At 38.5% G+C, this 15807-nt stretch overlaps 1 protein-coding gene across 13 annotated transcripts in view; it reads left to right on the top strand.

The window, feature by feature from the left end:
• Positions 1-15807, top strand: part of STAU2 (staufen double-stranded RNA binding protein 2) — a 166480-nt gene that overhangs the window by 69591 nt on the left and 81082 nt on the right. For all 13 annotated transcript variants that reach the window (XM_040677711.1, XM_040677672.2, XM_046919733.1 and 10 more), the window contains 2 exons: positions 2586-2646; positions 15283-15590. In XM_040677711.1, coding sequence (XP_040533645.1) covers positions 2586-2646; positions 15283-15590 — 369 coding nt within the window. The remainder of the gene's footprint in view (positions 1-2585; positions 2647-15282; positions 15591-15807) is intronic.

Raw genomic sequence — 15807 nt, 5'->3', positions numbered from 1 at the left:
AATGTCTCCAGGGACAGGACGTCCACCATCTCTGGGCAACGTGTTCCAGTGTTTCACTACCCTTATCCTAAAAAACTTTTTTCTTATCCAATCTAAATCTCTTCTCTTTTAGTTTGAAACCATTTCCCCTTGTCCTGTCACAACAGACCCTGCTGAAGAGTCTGTCCCCTTCCTTCTTACAGCCCCCCGTTAAATACTGAAACACTGCTATCATGTCTCTCCAGAGCCTTCTCTTCTCCAGGCTGAACAGCCCCAGCTCTCTCAGCCTGTTCACGCAGGGGAGATGTTCTATCCCTTGAATCATTTTTGTGTCCCTCCTCTAGATATGCTCCAACAGGTCCATGTCTCCCCTGTGCTTCACATCCAGATGCAGTACTTCAGGTGAGGTCTCACCAGCACAGAGTAGAGGAGCAGGATCACCTTCCTTGACCTGCTGACCATGCTTCTTTTGATGCAGCCCAGCATATAGTTGGCTTTCTGGTCTATGAGGTCACTTTTCTGGCTCATATCTAGCTTGCCGTACACCAGTACCCCCAAGTCCTTTTTGACAGGACTGTGCTCCATCCTTACATTGCCCAACTTGTACTGATAGTGGGAATTGCCACAACCCAAGGACAAGACCTGACCTGCCTTTCCACGAAGCATCTACCTTCTTTACTCTGTATTGCCTGTGCTTTGAACATAACTGGTATGTACCTGATGAGGAAAAGCAGGGAAACAATTAGTGAAATAGTGTACTCTTCCCTCTCTTTTTTCCAAAGAAAATGTACTGTCTAGTTGTCTAGTATGACATTTCAATAGTCTAAACCTCCTTAGCCTCCTTATCCTCCTTAACTTCCTTATCTCCTTAATAGCAGCCCTGCAGAGAAGGACCTGGGGGTCCTGGTGGACAAGAAGCTGGCCATGAACCAGCAGTGTGTGCTTGCAGCCCAGAAAGCAAACTGTGTTCTGGACTGCATTAAAAGAGGGGAGGCCAGCAGGGAGAGGGAGTTGATTGTGCCCCTCTACTAGGCTCTTGTGAGGCCCCATCTGAAGTACTGCATCCAGGCCTGGGGTCCCCAGTACAGGAAAGACACGGAGCTCTTGGAGCGGGTCCAGAGGAGGGCCACTAAGATGATCAGAGAGCTGAAGCACCTCTCCTATGAGGAAAGGTTGAGGGAACTGGGCTTGTTCAGCTTGGAGAAGAGAAGGCTCCAGGGAGACCTCATTGTGGCATTCCAGTATTTGAAGGGAGCATATAAACAGGAGGGGGAACAGCTGTTTATGAGGCTGGATAGTGGTAGGACAAGGGAGAATGGTTTTAAACTAAGACAGGGGAGGTTTAGGTTAGATATCAGGAGGAAGTTTTTCACTCAGAGGGTGGTGACACACTGGAGCAGGTTGCCCAAGGAGGCTGTGAATGCCCCATCCCTGGAGGCATTCAAGGCCATGCTGGATGTGGCTCTGGGCAGCCTGGTCTGGAGGTTGGTGACCCTGCACATAGCAGGAGGGTTGAAACTAGATGATCATTGTGATCCTTTTCAACCCAGGCCATTCTATGATTCTTTGAACTCAACTTCTGAAATGTATCAGAATCATGGCATGGTTCTGCAGAAGCAGAAGTTGTAGAAGGACAAGGACAGGGCAGCAGATGAGCAACCCCGTGCTCTGTCCTGGCTGGCAAAGCAGATGGGTCCTGTCATGAGGACAGTCTCTCCTTCACATCTCCTCTGCTTCATCATCAACCTCATCTTCTGGAGCAAATGATCTCAACTTTGTCATAGTATGGAGGCTACATTGTTGCAGGGTTTTCTGTCTGTGTATTGCTTCTCAATGAAATCTGAGAAGGATCATTTGTATTACATTAATTGATCTGACAAGTCAATAGCTCATAGTTCATGAGGACATTTTTCTACATTTACACATAAATCTAGAATACTGACACCCCATTTACTTTGTAGATTTCAGGAATTGTTTTATTCTGAACATCTTATGTTAATTGCTTCCTTTTCCTGTATCATATAATACCCAGTGTTATGCATAACCAATTTTATGATTCTACGATTCTATAACAAAATCCATGTGAAGACAATTACCTTCCTGAAAAACCCTATATATTAGAAAACAAAATCACCGGAATCTATTTTGGTTTTACTTGTGTAACTAAGTGGATTCCTAGCAGGTAAATATTTTAAAATTACACTTAAAGTACTTTGCGTTATTTATGCATTCTTTCATAGGCAGATATTAGGATCTTCTTGTTTTAGAATGTAATTTCTCTGTAGTCTGTGTATATTTTCAGTTGAGAGCTGCTTATAACATTTAATTTTAAGTCTGATTTGGTAACATTGAGTAGAACCTAATCCTTGGAGAAATATTTATATTTCAGTGTTAGGCAGTAGTTACTAATGTTTATTCATGAAGGCTACATTCCTCAAATAACCTACTTTAGACCAAAATTAAGATGTGTTAGTAAAGATGTGTGAGCAGATGTGGCAATCCCAAGTCACCCTTTTTAGAATTTTTCAATCAGATTTATAAATATGAGTGTTCTGTTTAAGGAGTGGTTTAACCTTTACTTATTTGTCTCTTTCTACCCATTTCAGCTTGGAGAAAACAAGAGTTGGAACGGACAGAATGTTGGGTTTCCTGAGCCAACAAGTAGCAGTAAGTATAGCTTTCTACATTCGTATTTATTCTTAGTTCTTCTAGTCTCTGTAGGATTTAGATTATACAAGCCAATTGAAATGTTTTCTCTAAATTTGCAATTAGGTGAATTAACTCCTAAGTATCCTGTGTGTGAGTATAGATGTGAATAAATGCAGGAACAAGAAGATTTTCATTTACCCTTATTTTCAACATTTTTTATTTGCTCATTTAATAAAATCAGCCATGATTTTATTAAACCAATGAGTCTTACAGGTTGTTGGGGAATTAAAGAAGTCATCTTAACTGCAGGGTCAGTACCGCATTCTGGCAAGATTGCATGTATTTTATGTATCTTCTTCTCCAAGGGTGGAGATTTCACAGCTTCTCAGAGCAATGTATAATTTTCCTCACACTGATATATTTTTTTTTATTTCATGTATTTTTTACTTTTATCCAGTTGGAACATCTGTTTGTTTATGATGATCTTTTCCTGTTTTGTCCTTTGTAAAGTGCCTGAGTCCATCGTTTTGACAGCCTTTTCTTAGGTATCGGAAAGTTACAATTAGATCTCACAAAGCATACCATCATCTAAGACTTAAATTTCCTAGACTAATATCCCATCTTCTGTACAAGGATGCTGTGGGATACTATGTCGAAACCTTGCTAAAGTCAAGGTAAATTACATCCACTGCTCTCACTTTATTCATAAATCCAAATTTTCTACCATAAAAGACAATCGGGTAAATTACATCCACTGCTCTCACTTTATTCATAAATCCAAATTTTCTACCATAAAAGACAATCAGGTTGTCCAGGCATTTATTCTGTCTTTTATAAATTCATGCTGATTTTTTCTGATGGCTTTTAGAAGACTTACCGCATGATTTGCCTAGGGACTAAAGGAAGGCTGACCAAACTGCCTTTTTTCATAAACGTGATGAGGTCTTCCTCTAGTTTTTGGAGACTTCACCTGATCTGCATGGCTCTTCAAGGATGATAAATAGTGGCCACAAATGAACGAACATCTGTTCATTTGGAACCCTGAGATATATCTCATTTGATCCAGTGGACTTTTATGGATTGAAAATTTCTCTAGAGATCACATCAGCTTCCACTCCTTAGTTGTTTCTGTCTTCCTCTTTGAGACCTGTCTATGGGTCCAAAGAGATGGGAGACCTTGCAGGTGAAGACCAACTTCAGTTTCACTACAGACACTACAGTTGTTAACAAATAGGACAAGCCTATAGGTCTTTCTGATAGATTAAGCAGGCAAAGGAGATGATTTATTGCTTCTGTTCTGCTCTTATGGGGCCCCACCTGCTGTACTGTGTTCAGCTCTGGGGCCCCAACTTAAGAAAGTCATGGAGATGCTGGAGCAGATCCAGAGGAGGCCACAAGGAAGACTGGAGGGCTGAGTGTACCTCTCCTGTGAAGACAGGACGAGCGAGTTGGAGTTGCTCAGCTGATAGAAGTGAAGGCTCCAGGGAGACCATATAGCAGCCTTCCAGTACCTAAAGGGGACTACAGGAAAGATGGGGAGAGATTCTTTTATCAGGGAATGCAGTGATAAGATAAAGGGTAATGGTTTTGAACTGGAAGTGGGTAGGTTTATGTTAGATACAGGGAAGAAATTCTTCACGGTGAGGGTGGTGAGGCACCAGGACAGGTCTCTGAGAGAAGCTGTTGAGTCCCTGAAATTGTTCAAGGCCAGGCTGGCTGGGGCTTTGGTCTGGTCGCTGGTCTAGTGGGACTTGTCCCTGCCCTGGCAGGAGTTGGGACTATATGATCTGTAAGTCTTCTACCAACCCAAGCCATTCCGTGATTCTATGATTTTTCCCAGCTCTGGACTTACTGTAGCATGGTAAAGGTCATTTAAATAGCATTTTCTTCACTTTTCCTTGAGTACCTTATTCTTCTCTAGAACCATGTTGATTTTTGAACTTCATAACAGTTTCAAATGTTATGTCTAAATTCTGAATTGTAAGAGAGATGAAGTATATTAGCTGTCTTTTTTTCTTCTTCTTCTTCTTTTTTTGCTGGTACACATCTGAATTTGACATCTGACTTAGTCCTAAATGTAGTTTTTAAGGGAATTCATTAGTGTTCCAGTATATATGGAATCTTCTCACTTGCTGGATCTGGGGAAGGACTGAGGGATAATTTGTGCTTCAGTTTACACAAAAGACTGACGGTATTTGAAATAATCTTGGTTCAACATATGCCATTGTTTTTCCCTGAAATTGAAGATATTACAGGATCTAAGACTTATTTTTAATTGCTTCCTTCAAGCCCTATGTTCAGTCCTTACCAGTACAAGATTATTGATGTTTGTATTGTCAAAATCTGTAGGGACATGGCCTGTTACCATCTACAAATGTTAACATCTTCAAATGTTAACATATTGGAGTTTAGGACAGCAAAATAAGACCTCAAGTTTTTCTCTGGTATCCTCACCATGCCTTGTAGCAAAGATATGTACAGATGACAGGATAACCGTCTACTACCATCTACTGCACCAACAAGAAAATATGATGCTTTCCAGACTTCACCTGGTAAGAGTACTTTGTTGATCATACATGTAAAGCCAAGTCCAGAAGGTGAAGGCAAACTCATTCAACAGAGAACAGGATCAACAATCACTCTGTTGTAAACCTGTGTTAACCAAAGGACTCTCTTTCATGCATTGACACAGACATATTTGGAGATACCACAGTGTGTGCTACAGAACAGGTTTACAATCTGGATTGCATTTCTGATGCATAGAGGACATTCTTAGGTGGTCTCATTTTCTTATGATCATCATTATTCTTATGATACCCAAGTAAATTGAAAATCAAATGAGAGATACTTAATATGTCAGTAGCCATCATCTTTTTTTCTGACTATTCAGAGACAACAGCTTAATCCCCTGAGTCCTTTACTCCTTTTTCTAGTCTAGAGGACTCATTCATGTTAATCAGCTGATTAAAGTGTGTCATTTTTGCTTTCGGAGGGACTGTGCTATCATTTTGCAGAATAGGAAGGGTTTGAATACCTATGCAGTATTCACTTGTTGTTTGCATTTGTTGTAATCCTAAAATTTAATTTAAATAGTCTTGAAAACCTAGGAAAGGCTCTAAGATTGCTGTATCTACCATTTGGCATCTCTTATTTGGATTTCTGGTAATTTTATTCTAGTAAAATTACTGTGTCCTGTTAGCCCAGCATATTATTCATGAGCTCCCTTTGTCAGACAGGTACTTTTTCTGTGTGTACGTAATGCACTAAATTTTAATATAAAACTATGTGAAATAAAACTGGAATAGTGAAGTTGTACGTTGTAGTACAACAGAAACAGAAAAGTTACGTATTTTAGTGGAGTTGAAGAACAGACTCTATTGTGCTTTTATTATGTAGTTTGTTTTGGCTGAGAAATACCCTTCAGTCTGTATCCTCCCACATACTCGATGCGTTTTTAGTTTTTCCTGTTACATGTCCTTGAAATTTCTCCTGTTCCCCTGTCTCATGTACTTTAGTAGCTACCATTGCAGCAGACATGTTCTGTTCCTCCTACTCATTGGCAAAGCTTCTTCCCATTGATTTACTTCTTTACCTTTCCTCTTCATTTCACAATACTAAAGATGACTTCAAACAAGAACCTATTTGTTCCTTTGTTTGGAAGATATTGGACATCTTCCACACGTGGAATAACAGAGACATGAGTGAGATTTTTCCGTGATGCTCCTGGAAGTGATGTTGAAGCCAGTATTCTTTGAGCACAACACAAATATTTGCAGCCCATGTAGAAGATGTTTACTGTCAACAGGATGCTCATTTATTTCTTAGGATTTGACTTAAGCAAGTACTCACAAAAACAAAATGTGAAACAAATAAACAATCCTAATGCAAACTGTAGTGTCTTGGGAACATTCAGCTTTTGGTTTTGTTTTTCTGGATAGGGATAATCGTACATGTCATACAGCATGTATTCTAGGAGAAGCGGTAGATGAGGCATAAAACGTTGAAAAATGAAGAACAAAACTGCATAAAACTCAAAGGAAAAGGTATTTTGAGGGTTTTTGGTTTTTTTTAATATATTTCTAAAAAAGAAAAAAAATTGCTTCCATAATTTTTCTTTGTTGCCCTACCTTCAGTTTTCATAGACTGGATTTCCTTTATTTCCAGAAATGTTAGTGTCCACAAAGTAAATGTTAAAAAACTAATGATAAAACAGTTACATTCAGAACAAGCCCACCTCTCTGTAAAGGACAGCCTTTTTGTTTTTATTGCCTAACATTTTATTACTAGGGATTCCTGTGTGACTTTACAATCTTTGTTCTTCAAAGATCATCTGCTCCTGCTGTTTGTTCACCACCTGAAATCATAATCATTTGTTTGTGACATCACAGTTAGTCACTGTGAAGATGGTTAGATTGTCACCAACAGATGACAATGATTTCAGACGGTAAATGAGCAGCAGGAGCAGATGATCTCCTAAGGGACAAAGATACTTGATCTCTTGCAATTGTTCTCAGTAGAAAACAAGCTATGAAATAAAAAAAAAAAGCAATTAGATATTCAGAAGTTTCTTAAATCTGTAATGAGAAATTTCAGCATTTGTCCATATATGGCCTTAATATAAACCCTAATTACATGGTTACGTTCAAATTTGTATTTAGAAATCTCAGGGTTTTTTTGGAGGGGTTGGGGGATGGAGGTGTAGAGATAAATGCACAATAGATAAGTTATTAACTTTTGTATGGGAGTATCTTCACTTTGGAGGAAATAAAATTTATGTTAATTACATAGTTCTGGCACTTGGTGGTTTTATAAAAACTTTTTAAAATAGTCCTCTGTATGCTTGTTTTCCAGCTGGGGATTTTGATGAAGCCTTACAGTAGTTAATTTAATACCTCTATATTTCTATGAACAGTAACAGAAGTGTACAGTTTGGGAGTAAAGTTTTTATTTCATACTTTAGACGTTTTAAAATGAAATCTATCTGTGTCATATTTTGCTGAAACATTTAATTCCTTCTGGGGTATTTCAGAGGTGATTTCCAGTGCATTGTATGCATTTTTGCTCAGTACTAAGTACTGTTGTTTCTGGAAGGATTCAAATTAGTGTGTCTGTATGTGGTATAGGATTTGGGCACAACTGACGTGTGCGAGACTGTTGGTCCTCCTCCATTCCCCACATGTCCCTCCTTTTGAGATGTTTTGTTAGGTAATAAAAATAATGCAAGTTTTGCATCTTCAGATGTGATGCCATCGTTGCTGAGTATAGACATGTTTTTCTAGCATACCCGGTGTTTTAAACATGCATCCGGAAAGTTCTGATGCTTACGATGTAGGTTTGGTTTCCTTCTATACTGGAGGGAGAGTACTCATGAGGTACAGAATGATCTGGGTAATGGAAACCTCTGCGTGGAGGTGAGTAATAATCACTATGATCTGCCAACAGAGAATCAAGGATCAGATATTGTCAACATGCAATAAATTCACAGAGAAAGCACGATCTAAACGAATCATGACATTGTGCTATTGGTTATCTATTGATTAAAACATTTGTAAGTGAAGGGGCAGTTGTGTCCTGTAGTGGTTTACACAAAATACCTTCTGAGTATTTTAGGTACAGGTTAAACAAAAGTGTTGCTAGCAACCTGTTCCTTGGTTCTTGAATAGCATGGATTAAACGTAAATAAGAAACATACACTTTGGCTGTGAGAGCAATGGTTTAAATGTTCTCAGGCTGAGAAAGAACCCAAGTCTTAGCTTTTAGGAGACTGTTTTACCACAGAGCCTTTAATGTATAAATGGGTAAGAGAGAACTGCCACCATGACAGTAGATAGTCAGCTGTCTGGGTAGTTAATTCCAGAGAAATTCAGCTTTTGCTTTTCCAAGTCTTCTAAATTTCCTATATGAATTATGTTTGTTCAGGGTTGCTAGTCCTTTCCTTTGAAAAAAATCTGAGTGTGAAATATCAGCACAAAGCTCTTTTTTGATGTTAACTCTCAAATTCAGATTTCAAAATCTAATTCTGAAAATGCTCTGCACTTAATCTTCTTTCTTCAGCCAAGCAAACTGAGCAGTATCCCACAGTTAACCTCAATACTGCATTTCTCTGAATACTTTCACTTTTTTCCTTTTCCCATCCCCACCCTTTTTCTCACCTGGAAGCCGCCAGCTACACTGCCATTAGTCTAGAGTAATAGTTTCCTTGAAGATGTTGAACTGAGGTGTTCTTGCTGTCAGAACCAAGACTTAATTTTCCATTCTCCCCTCCATCCTCTTTACTTACATCAAACATCTTAGCCCTATGACTTCCACTCCCCCACCGCTTTCTCCTCCTCTGATTTCATCTTCACTCATACCTATGCTGTGTTTGTTGATGTCCCCCTTGACCTTCTTAGCTTCAGCAACCTCTCTATCCTTGTCTTTTAGACTTGCTCATTCTTTCATCTCTTCTGCGTACAGGTCATGCCTTTGTTTTCATCATCACAATTCTCATTCCCTTCTTAATCTGTTAATGAATAGTCTTGCCTGCACAGGTCACTGTCTGGTTGTACTTAGGCACTCTCCTAATTACTTCACACCCTCAAAGATCACTTTCTCACTGCTTTTACAAGCACCGTGATCTGTCAGCTCACTAGCTTCATTTACTAATAAGAATAGTATCTTTCTGCATTTATATTGGTCCTTTTCAGAACCTGCTTCATCTAGGTTATAGATTGTATGGGACACCGTTATATTGTTGGATGCTTACTGTGCAGAAATTATAATGTAGAAATAATGATGTAGGTGTGTCTAATGGCTTGAGTCTATTAGAATATTTCAAATTGTATCTGTAGAAATTCCCCATTACAAAGGTTGTCTTATTTTTATCAAAATTGTATGTTTCCATAATCTTACAAAGTAAAACCGCGGAATGTTTCAAAGGACTTTTCTCACTAGAATTTAACATCAATTATTACATAAAATATATACAGTTTAAGTCTCCTGTGATAGTACAATTTCAACTTGGTTGTACTGAAAGACTTTCAGTAAGATCGATCAATCTATCTATCTGTCTGTCTGTCTGTCTATTAAGACCTAACCTCATGAGGAACTAAATAGTTTTTACTTCAATGTCATGGTTATTTTAAGGTTAAGTAAGCTAGAATTTTAACAAGTGACTTTATATAACATCAGTTTGTTTAAGGTCATGTAGACGAGATCGTTGATGGAAGGACATTGTGTAATGACAAAACATTTTTTCACATTTGAATATTGCAGTAGCTGGTGACTTAGAAATACCTCAGATAGTTGTGGTAAGTAGGAAATGATTGAATCTTGGCTTTTCCAGCCAAGACTGTGTGTAGGCTATTACTGAAAACATAATGCTCATACTATCTGCCGATTCACTTGTTTGAGTGATGTTTTCTGAGTTCCTGCTGAGGTAATAAAATTGGAAAATATTCCAGTATATAAATAGGCTTTTTTACAATGAGTGAAGTATGAAAAGATAATTACTTTTTATGATAATATTTATATTTTTCGGTCTTGTTATTGAAATAGTTATTTACAGAAATTCTCTTTTTTTGCTCCCAGTGAATTTGTAATGACCTATAAGACAAGTTGAGAACCTGCCAGTTCTATGGAGGAATTGTTGGAAGTGAAAATTCTCCATGTGTCTTAAGATTTTGTCCATTTTATCTTACATAATGATGAAATCAGAGATGGATTTGGGTCAAATTTTTCTTACTTAATACCTTAGTGCAAAATTTTGCAACATATTTTCAGTAGTGCAGTGGAAGGCTTTATTCAATCTGAATATGGGTAGCATAGAGGGAAACAAAGTTGTTGGATGGTTATTGATTGAGTTTTTTATTTAATTCCAAGAAATACTGATAATCTCTGTGAATAATCTATTTTTTTTTTAATCCACTGATGGGTTATTTCAGAGATAATGGTGCTAAGCAATTTATGAGCAAGTCAAATACTGAATTATATCATTGTTCATTTTGTGTCACTAGACAAGACGTGTAAGTACTACTACATGCTTGTATGCCATACCAGTGGTGGTAGCGCAAAGAAGAGCATGTGCTCTACAGGAGTGTTGGGGGAAGCCATACACCAGCTACAGGGCCTCTGACACACCAACAAGTGTAACTTTTCTGTTGGATTATGGGAACCCAGATAGAAAATTGTAGTTTGTGGTTTTGGTTTAGACCAAATATACTGAGTCTCCTTGAAACAGTCAATGAGTGGCCTTGAAACTGGAAAAGTCATTGAGCAGATACTGTACGGAAGAGTATCTCTACAGTGTCGATCAGGAAAAAAGAGAAAATCAGCTCTATTACATATGTGGATTGACAATACAAACCTGATGTTGTAGATCATCTTTTGGTGTTGAATGATAAAATCAAAATATTTGCTTTTCATGTTTTCTGATCTTCCTGACAGAAATAGGAAACCAAAAATTTGTTACTGGTGTAGACACTTCTGAGTTGCAGGAAACACTGTCGTCATTGTGAACCTTTCTCAACTTAGAAGGCCCACTGCTATAGGGTAACTTCTCTCTGTCCCTATATCCAGTAAATTCCATTTTACAGTCTAGTTACATTCTTGCTTATGTGGAGTGAAGGTCCAAAGCCATTCAATGGTTCTATGGTGGCAACCCATTTGCAGAGAAGTCCCTTTGTCCCCTCTGGCAGGGAGACCCTATAGACAAAGGATTAGGGTTAAAAATAGCACCACTTCAACAGATCTTTTGAAGATTGCCGCTGCTGCTGCTGCTGCTATAAAAAGAAGTGGAATCAAAGCACAGAGATGCACTTCAAGGAACAGGCTCATGAAGGATAAGCCATTTTGCATCACACATTTGCTTTGGAGTCTAAATTGTTTTGCAGTTGTGACAGCAAAAGTAGACAATGGATGATGAGATTTATTCTTAGGTGAGAGAGGTCTTTGGTATGGAGTTTTCAGAGACTGTAGAAGCTTATAAGAGACTGCTAACAATTACTGCCAAGGATGAGTAAGACATGTTTTTCAAATGTTAGTGATTACATTGCATAACTTGCTTGGATATTTTTGTAACACATTTGCCCACAGGTTTAAATAATGTAAATGGAAATTATTTTAACATGTTTCATGAATGTACCTCTTAGTTATGCCCAGCAGAAGGTGCAGTGTTGTTGGTCTACGTGGTAGTATTACAGTTCTGTGGCTCTTAATAGTTGTGATGTTACCTTTGAAGTATGGCAAAGTCAGTATGGGATAACTGTTCAGCAGAGACATAAAAATCCTTTTTCGGGAGGGTAGTAGGGAGAGAAAGACTAGCAGATATATGAGAGTATTCATTTAGAGGCATTCTCCTGCAACACAAGGAAGTTTCAGAGCAAAAGATTTCTTTGTCCCATGTTTTTTATTAAAGTGCTTATTTGAAGATTAATTATGGGAATTCCTGGAGAGTTTTGGTCTGACTCTTATTCCTCTATTGATGTCATCCTCCTTGTTTTGTGATAGCATAGTTACCACAGTAACTAAGTCGTCATTATATATCCTTGAAGGATTCAACAGAGTTGAAGTAAGCAGCCAACAGAGGCATGATGTTAAAAAAAACTTCCTCAATGATGTGTTACAAATAGATAATGAATTACAAAAAAGAAAAAAACAACACGTGCTTGATAGATGTTTTCAAAGAGAGCAAGTTTTATTGGATTTTACAGCAAGTTTCTAAGAGGATTCATGAAACATGGGCCCTGAATATAAAATCTTAATTGCTTGCAACTATATTAATGTAATGGCTGGAATATTACATTACTTTGTTTCCAGAAATAATCAATGACTGTCATATAATATCTGCTCTCTGAGCCAATGTATGATTTAAATTAATTATTGCTTATAAAGCACTTTGAAGTCTGGAGCTGAAAGGTGTTGCATAAGTGTAGAAGTACTATTATTAATTTAACATCACCATTAGAGTAAAGGCAGTGCTTGAGATGCATTTGCTATACTTTGCTCAATATCTTTTTATTCATCATATGCTGCATATTAGTTTTTTTAACATTTAGAGAGCTTAGTAATCTGGAAGTATTCCAAACCATTGTTCCAGACAGCAGTTAGACATTTGGGTGGATCATGTAAAAACAGTGAAATGGCTGAGAAAGCATGTAAAATGTTTGTTTTAAGTAATATTACATCAATGGAACAGACATCTGCTGTACTGGATTGGGTTTTAAACGTCTTGAAACTTTTTCTTTTTTATTGTTGCGTGATCTTTATTTTCTGGAGAACGAATGTATTATTTTTAAAGAAGTATGTTGTTATAGACTCTGTTCAGTTTTGATTTTCGTGTCCCAAGTATGTGATGAAAATCAGATTTACAGTGGGCCAGGTCTTAGGAGGTGCCGAACACCTGTCACTCAGTGTTGTTGTTGATGCCGGTTTTTGAAACCTGACTTCAACTACCAGCATCTATAGTATCTATTTTAACTTCATTCATATTGCCTCTTGTATAAAACTGTTCAAAAGTGTGATCAGTGATAAGCCTGGGAGGCTGTAGCCTCAGAAAAAGGGTACATTACCACTCTATTACATGATGATTATGAGCTATAGAATAATAATGGGTATTTACACAGCTGCTGTTCTCTACAAGGTTATATTCTACCTTGTCTCAGATGGAGAGAAATACGCTTTGAGGACCCCATCCTCCATCCTTCCCCATAGTACTGTTGTGAATTCGTTCTTAGCTCAGGATTTCAGCACAAGGTCACCCTTGTTCTTGGGACTCCTCAGCCCCACACGGGCAGGGCAGGCAGCAGGCATGCAGTATGGGTGCATCCAGCTCTGCCTCGGTACTGGCACAGTGCTGGGTGCAATGGCAGCATTTCTCTCTGAAACTGAGGTATTCACAAAGCAGAGCTCTGTCCTCTGTTTTGCATGTTCTTAACCTACAGAGAACAACACTACTCTCCAAACTAGGCTTGCATAACCCCATAACTGGTTCCTTCACAGAACTTTGCTAGAGCTTTGTGAAGGGTATGAGCTGACGTTCCAACTCTTTGAAACCACTGTTAATTTAAAAGCCAAATGTGTGAGTAAATCGATTAAAAGATTCACCTGGAAGCAATTTGCTGAGTCAGCAGTGAGGAAGTTCAATTTTCACCCTGTGGTTGAAAATGAGGATATTAATCACTGGTAATATTTTTAAAGTCTTTTTGTAGTAGACGTTTCACTTAAGAATACCGCTTGGACTTCTTGGAGCAGAAGAGTCCTTTGCAGGAAACTGGAAATTATTTCTCTACTTTGAATTTATTTTGCAGTCTGAGATGACTTCAGTATGTATTGCAAGTGAATTAAGCATTGGATGCTTCGGTTTCTCTTGAGATAACTAAGTTAGTTAAAAGATAAGTTTATCGTTCCTAAAAGGAAACGCCATATGGCTCGAGTTTACAGATGCTTTTTTCGGGTGTACACTAGAAAATCAATGTGCTATTATTATGGAATTAAACATTTCAAGCTCATTTTTTCAGTTTAATAACGATAAGAAAAATGTTTTCCTCTTATATCAGCAAACCAGGCACTTGTGCTTCCAACAAATACTTCATTGTGTATAAAATTACCAAACTTTGTCTCTAATTCTGCACATTTTTATACACAAAAATATTAGCAAAACCGCTTAAGTACATGTTCCTGTTTTTAAGGATGTTTGGGATCAAGATGTTCTCTAAAAATATTGAATACTTGACATGTGGACCCGTTGCTCCTAGTTTAGATGTCACTAGAAATATTTGAACATTTCCTGCAATTCTTGTGAATAAATGTAATTCTGTAATGTTTGCTTTATTTCTTGTTGATATTAATCATGACACACGCATAATTTCTATGCTAAGCATGAGCGTTGTCCAAGATAAGTAACTATTTGCAATCTATAGGATGCTGTATGTGCAGCTAAATGTTACAGAAATTAAAAAAGATTGAAGGGCAGGCAGTTGCATAGGAGTAATGAGCACATGAACGATGTGGCTGCAAGGCCATTTAGGATTACTTAAGCCACGCTGCTGTTGTAATTCAGCAGATGCTTTAAGCCAGCTCCTGAGGCACTGCAGCTACTACAAGGAGCCGTCCTGCCCTGCTTTTGTCTGCAACTGCTCGTTCTCACGAGTGTCACTGCATGGTCCTACAGGTGCTTGTGCTGGCACAGGCAACAGAGCAGCTGGAGAGAACAAACAACAGCTGTAGGTGGGAGAGGGAAGAACGACTTCTGATGGTGATAGTGCTGACACAGGCTAGTTTAGAGTATTTGTCAAACAACAGCCTAAATTACTCTATCAGGTAGGAGGCAGAAGGTTGTACCGAGATAATGATAGTGCTACTATTCTGAAGCAGCAGCTGTTGCTCATGATTTGCAGAACTCGGAACCATACACATTGTGTATTCTGTGCTTGCCACGGTTTTAGAGTCCAGAAGTTTTTAACTACTTAAAAAGGGTGCTGGGGGAGGAAGAGGAGTAGCACTTCAGGTCTGCTTTGCTTCCAGACAGTTAGGTAATTCCATTTACAATTACTGTGGAAAAAAGATACTGCTTTTAAGTGCTTACTTTGTATTCTGGTGAAAAGTATGTTAATGAAGATTGTCTACATTCCAAGACTGTTCTAGGGTAATAAGAATGATCTCTGCTTTTACTTTCAGCACCAAAGGGAATACTCCATCTCTCTCCTGATGTTTATCAAGAGATGGAAGCAAGCCGCAACAAATCAGCCCCTGGTACCACTGTAAGCTATTTGTCACCCAAAGAAATGAGCCAGACTTCTAGCTCTTTCTTCAGCATATCTCCTACAACAAATAGCACAGCTACAATTGCCAGGGAACTTCTCATGAATGGAACATCCCCGACTGCCGAAGCCATAGGTCTAAAAGGAATATCTCCTGCTTCCCCCTGTTCTGCAGTGCAGCCTTCAAAACAGCTGGAGTATTTGGCAAGGATTCAAGGCTTTCAGGTATGGGAGGGGGAAAATGAAGCTCTTCAGCCAGAGTCATAGCATTGCCATCAGGGTTTCACTCTTGCCCTCTTGAATTGGGCGTGCATGTATCTTATCTTGTAAAATTAGCTCATGTCCAAGGCAGTTTCTGGGTCCAGGAGATACAACCCTGCACCAATATACAATATATATGTCCCTCCTCTTTTCTGTTCCTTTCTTCCATTCACTTTACTAC

Source organism: Gallus gallus, chromosome 2 (genome assembly GCF_016699485.2).
Source record: "Gallus gallus isolate bGalGal1 chromosome 2, bGalGal1.mat.broiler.GRCg7b, whole genome shotgun sequence".
Taxonomy (NCBI): domain Eukaryota; kingdom Metazoa; phylum Chordata; class Aves; order Galliformes; family Phasianidae; genus Gallus; species Gallus gallus.
The sequence above is the reverse complement of the archived record's forward strand: the minus strand, read 5'-3'. Positions and strand labels throughout refer to the sequence as shown.